The following is an 11,119-nucleotide window of genomic DNA, read 5'->3' as shown; positions in this document are numbered from 1 at the left end:
TTTTTTTTTTTTTTTTTTTTTTTTTTTTTTTTTTTTTTTTTTTTTTTTTTTTTTTTTTTTTTTTTTTTTTTTTTTTTTTTTTTTTTTTTTTTTTTTTTTTTTTTTTTTTTTTTTTTTTTTTTTTTTTTTTTTTTTTTGGCAGGTTAATTTTTCGGAAGGAGGACCTGGTTCCAATTCTACTGGAAGTGAAGTAGCATCAATGTCCTCTCAACTGCCAGATACACCTAACAGCATGGTAGCCAGTCCTATTGAGGCATGAGGAACATTCGTTCAAATCTCTGTTGTTGTTGTTTCTGCCCTTATCCTCATCCCATTGGAGAGAGTGGGAAAGTGAACGTGTTGTGACTCCGAAATTTAGGGGGAAAGAATATTTAACCACCCCGTAAGAAACCTAGCAAGGAGCTGTTCCATGAGATGAACGGAGTCATGTTTGAAAAGACAAGGTAATATGGTAGCAACACTGTGAAGACAATCATGGGATCTTACTAGAAAAAAATACTAAAAAGAACCACAAAACCCCCGCTTTTCAATGATCAGAGGAGGATCAAAAAGACGTTTTCCAAATGTAAAGGATTTGTACTCGTGGATCTCAAAAAAAAAAAAAAATCTTTTCATTTGACTGCACATCTTAGGGAGAAACCAAGGTAGAGGGACTTTCTATCTGGTCCCTCCCAATCCGAATGGTGCTGTTTCTATATTGGGGATAGCCTTGCCAAAAGAAGCTCCAGTAAGTTTTCCATCAACAGGAAAGAGACGATTCAGCCCTGCATTGTTGAAAGATTCCTTGCAGGAAGATGGAGCTGCATTGGTTTGCAATGTTGTTTTTAGTTTACTCTTGACAAGGGGTTGTTTCCTGGGTCTCTTCTAGCATGTCTGTAGCGGGATTCTGATTTTGTTTGGTTGAGATCCACCCCCTATTAGGTCTGAAGTGATTAAAAATAGATTTTCAATTTCCTCTTTAAAACAAATTTATAAAAACATTGCAACAAGGTATACCTCTATTTTGCCACAAAGCGTCTCGGGATTGTGTTTGAAATGTGTCTGCCCAAGAACCTTCCCCTCCCCCAAAGATGTGTATAGTCATTGGTTATAAGGACTGTTCTTCTCTCTTTCTCTTTCTCTTTCTCTCTCACTGTCTAGAAAAAAAACAGGAAAAAAGTTAAAAAGAAAAAAAAAGAAAGAAAAAAAAAAATCACTCTTTTTGTTTGCTCTTGCATTGCAAAATTATAAAGTAATTTATTATTTATTATCGGAAGACTTGCCACTTTTCATGTCATTTGACTATTTTTGTTTGCTCAAGTAAAAAAAAAAAAAGAAAAAAAAAAGAAAAGGTTGTACCGTGGTCTTTGAATTATATGTCAATTCTATGTGGGTTTTGTCCTTTTTCTTTCCTTTAATATGATGTGAAATAAAAGCGCCATATGTAGAATTATTATATCTTCAGGACTATTTCACTAGATAAGCGTTTGAAATAGAGAAAATAATAATAATATTAACATTAAATAATGAACAAAGTTCCCTCTTTTAAATATTTACAGGTTAGCAGCTAAAATACCTGAAATAAAATATTGCATGCAAAGCAGGTCGTTAGTGAATAAAAGGAGTGTGATATTTTATTGCAAGTATTAACGACCAGCTTGTAAATTTCCGTTTCAACAACTGTATCAGGGCTAGCTGGATGCCTTAGCTTTCAATTGATAAGGTTAGAAAGTCTCTTGTTCCACCCCACCCCATCCCTTGCCCTTAAAAGTGATATTACTCTAGGCATGATCTGACATAACGTTAAAACATCTAAAGAACTGGGAGCTCAGGCTTTTTGCTGAGTTCTACTATTTTTAAAAAATAATAAAAAGAAAGTGCTGTATACCAAAGCCTCGTTGTTGAGATTGTTGAAGTGACCTGTGCTTTAAGTATAAGCTCCTGATAAAAAGGACGCTTTTTGCTTAACAAGTCAAGTATGACCATTATTTATCAGTGTCTGCTGTCAAAACAATTAAATAATGCTGCAGGAGGAATAGTTGTGGGGATATTTCTGTCGGGGATATTGCTGTGAAATTGCACGAATATGTTCCTTATTTTCTGTCGACTTCCCTCTCTTCACTCCGTCTTTTCTTCCTTTTTTTAATTTGTGGGGCAGAGGGGTGGTGAAAGCTTGAAACGTGGGCGATTGTTTTGGGGAAAGTAGAAAGAAGTAAAGAGATAAACGGGAAAGGGTTGTTTTTGCTCTAACCAAGTGCTCCCCAGCGCTCCCGGGCAGCACAAGACAAAGGTTCGCTTCAAAACACCCTTAAGGACTGGAATATACAGAGAATTTTAGTCTGACAAAGACAAGTTGGTTTGCATGTCAATTACTCCAAACCCCAATGTTTTCTTAATATAACCTTCTTTTCCCTCCCTCCTCACCATCTCAGCCCACCCTGAGCAAGCTCAGCTATAGACAAACCATTTCGACAGTACAGAGAACATTAAAAAAATGTTTAAAATCTAATACAAGGATTTTAATCATCCTGATTAGAAACTGGATTCATTTTGTATGCTCAAGTGTAATACATTTTTGAGTACTTGATAAATATTTAAATAAATATGAAATCTACCTTAAACTGTGTGATCAGTAACCCTTGTGTTTTCATGCAGGATCAGAGGATTGGTACGGCGCTTCGGGGGGCGGGAGGGCGAAGGGGTGTCATTTCTGCCCCGTAGTCTGACGTGTAAGTTGTTGGAGTCGCTCTTACTTGGGTGAGTTTGGAGACGCAGTCTCCGACTCGGGAGGGTCTTTAAATGGCGCTGGGAACGTGTAAGGTCAGGGAAAGCAATCCGGAGCAATCCGGAGACCTTTGCCTTTGGCTCTTACCTCCAGGAGGCTTAACGCGTAGGTGGGAAGAGCGGCGGCTCCGCGGGGTTGCGCGGGGGGAAACAGGGACCCCGAAAGAGAGCAACCTGTGTGCTGCTGAGAGCCGCCTCCCTCCCCTGGGGAGGACCTTGAGGCTGGTAAATGTCTGTCGGCTCTGAGGGCCGCGCAGGGAGGGTAAGGCGACTTTTGGTGGGGGGAAGCCCCCCAGCCCCGGGCCCCACGGTCCTGGTGCGCCCTCTGGGCGGCTGGGGCAGTCGCCGAGATTAGCCGCGGAGGGGCTGACGTTCTGGCGGCCAGCGGAGAGTCTTGCGCCTTGAAACACACAGGGCAGCAGCATGCCTGTGGAGTCAGAGCGCTGTCGCGGTTATGCAGCGGGCTGAGGGTAGGAACCCCGCTGGGGATGGGCCTGAACTCACACCTACCACGAGGCTCCTGCCTGCAGCCCCGCGGGGGCCTGAGACCCCCAACCCTGTCCAGGGGGAGGGGGCAGGCGGATCGCTTCTGCGACAGCCACTCGGTGGTGGTCTCTGCTTCCCCCCCGGACACTGCAGACTGGAGATCACCCCAGAGCCTCCACCCTCGAACAAAATTCGCCTTATTTTAAGATTATTTCTTTTATGGCCTTTGGTTCCCTTTTCCATGACATATAGCACACTGCAAACCTTCGAGTGTTTTCTGCCGTGGAGCGAATAAAGACAAACTGTCGAGCAGATTCTCCCAGTGCCTTCAGGAGAACACCCTTCCTGAACTTGGGCAGCAGGATTTGTGTAAGGGAGAGAAAAGCTCCTCTTCATGAAATGCACGTCCTTATGGCGCTCTGTCAGGTTCCTGCTCTCATTTCTCTTTCCAGTATGGACGAGGGTGACAGTTAGCAGTCCCAGGTCTGTCGGTTTTCTTCTTGCTGCAGCTACGTTTGATAATGTCAGATAAGGCCTGTTAAAGCCTGCTGTAATTTCTCTGAGGATTTTGTTTGCACACCCTGAGATCAATATTCAAACTCTTCTCATTTCAATATTTGTACCAGGTTAATTAGCTCTCAGCATTCCCAGCCAACGTGGCAATGAGACGCAGAAGCCGGGTACATGAATTCCAGAGTTGAGATCAGTTAAACATCTCAACAGTAAGTGTTTGCCTTTATATACATATCTATGCATACATATCTTAACAAATTCACGTTGGGTCACCCAAGAATGGATGTCAGGGAAGGAATCAGGGTCCCTCCGACAGTGCTGGCCCTCAGGTCGCAGCGCAGCAGCCGCAGCGAGCAGCCGCGGGGCAGCTCCCGGGACGGAGCCGTGGTGCCTTGGAGTGGGTTTCACGAGCACCCATCCTCCCTGGCCCCGTCTGCACGCCCGAAACGCCTGCAGCGTTTTAGGGTGAGAGATGCCGCTGCTGGGCCCTCTGCGTGCTTCAGCGGAGCTGTAAGTAGTTAATAAAGGGGCTGGAAAGAGATCCTGTTTACTGATTGTTCCTGATTGTTGTTTTCTTGATAACAGCGCAAGCCACTGAATGACTATTTGAGCTCAGGCGCCACAAACATAAACTTAACAGCTCCCAGTGTGCCGGCCCTGCTAGAGGATCACTCCTCACCTCCCGGGGCTTGTGAAGTGCAGGCAGAGAAGGTAGCTCCCAAGAGAGGCAGGCTCTGGGGGAGGAGGGGGGGGAGCAGTGAGCGGAGGAGGCTCGCCTGTATACCCGACCTCTCCATGTTGCACACAATCTGCCGCCTTATGAGGGCCTTGCCAGCGGCAAGGGTCGTAAAATAGGTGCCTTTCTCCAAGCCTTCTGCCCTTGCCGGAGCTCAGGGTAGGCTCTAATCTCCGCTCTGCCCAGCATCCCAGCTGAAAGATGCTGCTTTTACAACACGCTGTTGTTTCGTTTGAATTTCCCTTAAATTTTCTCTCAGTGGCTAATAGACACTGAACAAGTGCTTTTTCGAGACTGGGGAGGGAGAGTGATGGAGGCAGGGAGGGCGCGCAGCATCGCCGCATCAAACCTGCGCGCCGGGCCCGGTGTTGTGGGATTGGCGGCACCGGGACAATGATCCCATCGGCCAGCCCGGCCACGCTCCGCCGCGGCTGCCGCTGGAGGAACCACCTGCAGCTCCTGCTCTCTTCTTGGGTGTGTAGTGCTGGGAAAGAAGGAAGGAGGGGAGTTGCAAAACAGGGTATTTGCTGGAGTGTCTCTTTGCCCCCCCTTTTTTAAAAAATATTTTATTTTATTTTATTTTATTTTATTTTATTTTATTTTATTTTATTTTATTTTATTTTATTTTATTTTATTTTATTTTATTTTATTTTATTTTATTTTATTTTATTTTATTTTATTTTATTTATTTTCTCCTGGCAGACAAAAAAAGGGTAAAGTGTGCTTGAGGGGGAGAAACAGAGGGTTGAAATCTTTCCAGAAATAAGTTACACGCACCAAAAGAGAGCTCGGTTTCTATCTCCGGGAAGACCTCGGGCGGCAATGGGAAGAAGAAAATAGGGTGTTTCTGTGGCTTTTCTTTAGGAGGGTTGTTCAGGTCGGTAGATCGCCAAGGCTAATCCAAACAACCCGTTTGACTTGTGAGGTCCGGTGTCTAGACATAGCTGGTGACTAGGCGGCTCCTTATCTGGTTTTGGAATCAGCCAAAAGAGACTTTTCTTAATGTCCACAGCAGCACTAGGATCTGCCGGGGAGCCACCGCACCTCGCAGACAGGACAACAAATACACCCACCACCTGGAGGCTTTACAGCCCACTTTGTTGTTCCCGGGCCGCCGCGGCTGCACCCCAGGCTCCTCCAGCCCCGGCCGCCGGGCAGGAGCGACCAGCCCTCTGCTCAGTCGAACCTACACATCTCTGTTGCCACTGCAGCTGCTCCGATTGCTCCTCGGCCACCGAAGTGCCACCTCAGCGGCAGGATGTGGCAGTGGGCCCTTGAGCCCAGCTGGAGTCAGAACTGCTGATTTCCCCACCCTCACCAAAATCACCCCTCTTCGTGTGTATGTGTGTGTTGCTACAAAATTTTTAGGACTTTTTTTCCAGTTGAAATTTTGCAGACAGTGGGGAAAAAAATATCCAAACTCACTCGTGTTCACCAATATTGAAGCAAATGAATTAAATGAGAGGAAGTCAGTTTAGAAACAAGATCTTCTTTGGGAGTAGAAAATTATCTTCTGTATTAGTTCCCTTTATGGTGGATTTGTGAATATTGCAAGCTGTAAAGCTTGTTTGAGGTGATTAGGATCAATAAAAGCATTTAACTCAAAAGTAAAAAGCATTTGAAAGCAGAGAGAAGGAGGCATCCTTTGCTTGGGTGTCACTCATTTTATTTGTTAATTTGTTTTTTTTTAGCTTTCAGAATCTCCTGAAACAGATGGTGGTTGAATGGTGGGTTTTCAGATTCCTGAACAATGCTCATCCTCTGCCTTTGCTATTTCTCTGTTGAAACGCAAACCTGTTTACTGTGAATCTGTATAATTCCTTTTAAAACTCTGTGTTGTTTCTCAGTGTGGTTGAGTTCAGGGCCATGATACCCCATTTTGGAAGCTGATTGCTGTAACTATGATGCACTGATATGCTATTTGCAGTGGATATTGTAATTGAGTCTGCTAATGTGGAATTATGAAATTTACCAGTGGGTAGGAGTCTCTCTGTGCAGTTTAGGCTTGTGAATAAGTGTTATTTTCTAGATTTAGTAGTTGCAAATTTCCCCCTTTACAGAGCAAATTATATTCCAAGGCTTTTGGAATAATTTTCCATCAAACACATTTAAACCATTTCAAACTCTCAATAACTCAGGGAATTCAGGATCAAGAGAGCAACATTTCCTAGAAAAGGAATCTTAACCATGATCCTGGTACTCCTCTTATTTTTTTTCTCATGGGTAAAATTTTGTGTTTATTTTTAAGTGTCACAAATACAAGGTGTTGTTTGAAAACTGTTAAACCTAGCAGGTATATAGAGATAATAACTGACGTGTCACTGTGTATGATAAAGTAAAATATGGTGGGAATTAACTTGAAAAGTTTACGAAGGTTTTAAGTACAGCCCATAAATTAACCTTTTTTTCAAAGATACGATGATTTGTAAAAGACCTTACAATATATATGATACTTAAAAATACTCTAAAATTTGGAGGCCAAACATTTATTCTCCAACTTGAAGACACAAACTGAAGTCTTAGCCGTCAAAGATCTTACTGTAAGTAATCTGAAGTAATTAATATTAGAGCACTCTAGGGAAACAGGAATTGCAGGAGTAAACTTTGCAAAAATAGTAAAAGTAGTGAAAGATTTGCTGCTAACCTCTAGTGAAGCAAGAGTGCATAGCTTTAAAGGCTCAAGTCCAACTCTCACTGAAGCTAGGGGCAAAAATTCTCATGACATGTGGGTAAAAAAACCAGTGTTTAAAATCTGTGTATAAAAATCATATAAATTCAGTGTATAAAATCAGTGTTGTGATTTTGTAGGAAAAAGGTAATTTTCTTTCCACCACTCTCGTTCTTTTTTCATATTTGACCTTAAATGACATAATTTTTCTTTTATTAGAGAAGAAAACCTCTTAAGATATTGGTGTATCAGTAAAAGCATCTTCCTTGGTTTGGAAATCGGAAACAAGAGTCAATAACTCATCTAAATGTAGAGAATATTGTAAAATAAAACAGCCACTCCCTGGCTCACTTATTGCTGCCTATGGGAAATTTGATATGTATAATTCTTGGGGTAGGAGTCTACATACAAATTACCTATATTACATTTTACTGGAGAGAACTCTTAGTAAAACATAACAGAATTAGACCCACACCAGGTCTGAAGTTCTAATTTACATATGTTTCCCCTTTGTAATATGAAGTAAGGAAGGTTTTGTACTATGGTTCAAGTTCAGTTCTCGTTCTGAAATGGGCAGCAGCCCAACTGGCTGTTGCAGAATGACCCCAAGCTTCACACACAGCACAGTCAGTGGAATTTGAGGTGTTCTAAAGATGCAGCGTTTCCTTCAGAGAAAATGAGCACTTGAAAGGCTAGAGCTTTTTTAGTTAATCATGTGACCTTATTCAGGGCTGGACCTTTTCTGCCTGGAAACTGTGAGTAGTTTTGACAATTCAGGATGAACAGGATTGAGCATTTTGTGGCCAGAAACCTCAAACCATTGGATTACTTTAAATAAATGTGTTTTAGTTGAGCATTAGTTCCAGCTCTTATTGGCTTACTGGTTAGTGTAAACCGGGAAAACAACTAACTCCTGATGTCTATACAGGAGCAGTGTGTTCAAGCCATAAGGCATGTCTTCTTCATGCCATTTTTTAAACGCTAGGTTTTGAAATCTCTGTTCTTGTTTTTCTTCTAATGTATTAATTTTCAATGCATCTTTGCCTGTCATTCCAATAAGCACAGTTGTTTTATGCCCTTATCTTCATTTTTTTTTTCCCGAGTAATAAGTAATGGCCAGTCTTCGTGAACGAAGGACCGGGGAAGGTCTTTACACCTTCCAGCCTGCGCATTGGATTTTTTAGGTGAGACACAGTGTGCGCGGAACTGAGCCCACCCTTTAATCCTAAGGTTCATCTGCCGAGGCAAAGCGAGCTTGGACGGTGGCAGCAAGGTCCTCAGGACGTAGATGGATTGCCTTACAGGGCTAACGAGCTCCATCTGCCCGGGGAGGGGCCCCTGGTGGTCTAGGGGAAAGGCGCTGCACTGTCACTGCAGAGACCCGGGTTTTTCCGAGTAAAGCCCCAGTGGACTTCTAGAGTCGTGTGTCCTCAATTCAGCTTAGCCCATTCCATTTCTAAGTCAACAATCCCTGCCAATTATGTAGTAAAAAGGGAGAGGACATCTAGATTTTTTCAAGGACCACCACATATCATATTTCTTTGTGGTACCAATACTATTATGAGGTACTTCAGAGCAAAGATTTGGTCATTAAAGTAGTCCTGAAAGTGAAATTTCATTGTTTGGAATCTTGGTTTCACAGTATATTGGCTCTCCAAAACTGATTACATTAGGAAGTGTGTTTGCAGTTTTAATTTATGAAGGGCAGATACTATTTCCTACAACTATCAAATCAAAATTATTCTTTTTCAGTTTCACATTTTTCCTGATGAATGTTTTGTTTATAACATTACTTTCTGAAATCATTGGGTCACTCAAGCAGGGATTTATTAGAGGATGCTTATGGCTGTTCCACAGATACGTATTCCTTATTACAATGGACCATGCTCCTCAAAGGTTCTTGGAGTAATGCTGTAACCATTGTAGCCAATAGTAGTAAATAAACCAACACAATGCTGTTAATACAACTCTATGGGAATAACTGACTAATATGGACTGAAACCCTTGTGTCTTATAAATGCTGAATTACCATAAAATTATTTTTTTTCAACACTGCACTTATTCCTGTTTCTATGGTGAAATTGTTGGTAACTTCCACAGAAGAATTTGGTCTGTTCATTCAGTAAGTACCTCATAGTTAAAATGGGAATTAAGAATGAAAAAGTATGACAAGTAGCAGCATTGCAATTAGCAATGCAAGTTTTATGTTGCAAGGACTGAGTGTCAGTGGAAAAACCCCTGAAAACTGAAAGCCCTGTTATGCAAGATCAAATGTTTGGCTGAATGTTATAGTCACCAAAGCAGGATATTCATTCTCTAGACTTTTATTTGCCTTCAATTATATAGCAAGATAACTCTATACCTTATATTTCAGAAAGTATTTTTAGTTTTGATATACATTTTAATATACTGTTGGACAAAAGGCAATAATTAAAGAATCTGTTGATCAAACAGAATGAAAAAATTTAACCAGTTAATCATCAAATAAGTATGATGAGTTACCTGATCCACTTATTAATCATGTCTATTAGTCAGATGCTATTAGTATGAGTTGCCCCTTAGTTAATGATTGTTTCATACCATTTTTTTTTTAACATTGTAAGATATTTTTTATTTTGAAAGAAAAATGATCTAAGTCAGGGGACGTATGAACTCTTGTGAGTGTGGAGTCTTACAGGAACAGTGGTTTCAGTTAGGTCAAGGGAACTGCCAGGGGCAGTAAAGTGGTAAATGCAATTTTAAGGAAATCATGGAAGAGTAAAAGGGAGGAGGGAGGTGGTTTTATGTCTACCTGTGTCATGACAGAGTCTATGACACCCTACCCTCTGCTACTGAAGCCCTTGTTTCATGCCACAGTTCAGACTTGTGTGGGCTCCTAAAAGGGCTTACTGCTAGCAAGAGGCACCAGAGCTCCTCTGGGGAAGGGTGTTTCCTTCCTCTTGGAAAGAGACTGAGATGTCCTTGGTGGGGATGGTTAGACAGGTACTCTCTTCCTAGGAGGGGTGCTGAAAAAAGTTGTGGCGAAGTTCCTAAAGCATAGAGCTGCCTTAAACTCACATCTGCACAGGAGGAGGCACTAACCACAGTGAGAACTGATCCTTCAATGAGGGATAGAGATCAGACACCACTGACAAACTTCCTCATGCCTTTGTTACAGTGGAAATGCAGTACTGGTAGTTGGTTTTCATACCCTATGGGGGAGGCCTGGGCTGGTGTTTCCATCAGTGCTTTCTCCCTTTCCATGAAAGCCCCTCCAGAGTGGTTGCTGGGAGTCTGGGTCAGGGAGGTGAATGCCTATTTTCAGGAGTGTGGCTGCCTGCCCTCATTTAATGTGTTCCTGCTTGTCCTCCGTCTGTGTTTCTCAGGCCGTGACCTGGAAGTCTCCAGATATGGGAGAGCCTGGCTCTGGCCAGCTCCTTTCCTTAAGTTCCCCAATTCCTTGGTCCTGCCTCTGGCACAGAGTATTCCTGCTCAGTGGTGCAGGCCCAGCTACGTGCAGGATGCCATGGCTGGCTTGGGTGAAGTTTCACCTGGGCCTTCTCCATCTCCTCAGTTGGCATGGGACCCATGTATGTGCTTCATCACAGAATGTAGGCCTCTGTCTAAAAAGCTAGGATTTAGCGCATTTACTCTCTGCGGAAGCCTTGTGGTAAGAAAGGGTTGGTGTGCTTCTGCAAATGTTTCATCCAAGTACCAGGCTTGTAAGGAGGGGCAGGCTGAGGCTGTGAGGTGTTGCGCTGCCTGGAGAGGAGCAGTTGCTCCACCTTTGAGGGTTGAGCTCTATCAGGGCAACAGCTCCCTTTGGACATCTGGCTAGTTAATGGAGTATAGGTTGCAGACTGGGATCTTGAATTGTGACAAGTGGATGGGGAGACCTGAGTCCTCTGGGTGGGGTTTACAGGAAGAACAGCTGCTGTTTATTGAGCAGAGGGTTGTATAGCAGACGCTGACCT

The 11,119-nt window shown here is 42.8% G+C and overlaps 1 protein-coding gene across 4 annotated transcripts in view; it reads left to right on the top strand.

Annotated features, from left to right (window-relative positions):
- ISL1 (ISL LIM homeobox 1) overlaps nt 1–1,131 on the top strand; it is a 12,741-nt gene extending 11,610 nt beyond the window's left edge. For all 4 annotated transcript variants that reach the window (XM_027910527.1, XM_027910544.1, XM_027910534.1 and 1 more), the window contains one exon: nt 143–1,131. In XM_027910527.1, coding sequence (XP_027766328.1) covers nt 143–259 — 117 coding nt within the window. In that variant the 3' untranslated portion in view covers nt 260–1,131. The remainder of the gene's footprint in view (nt 1–142) is intronic.
- The last annotated feature ends 9,988 nt before the right edge of the window (nt 1,132–11,119 follow it).

Source organism: Empidonax traillii, unplaced genomic scaffold (genome assembly GCF_003031625.1).
Source record: "Empidonax traillii isolate 1590-97213 ecotype Southwest subspecies unplaced genomic scaffold, ASM303162v1 scaffold29:size1973556, whole genome shotgun sequence".
Lineage (NCBI taxonomy): Eukaryota > Metazoa > Chordata > Aves > Passeriformes > Tyrannidae > Empidonax > Empidonax traillii.
This window is presented reverse-complemented; position numbering and strand designations above follow the sequence as displayed.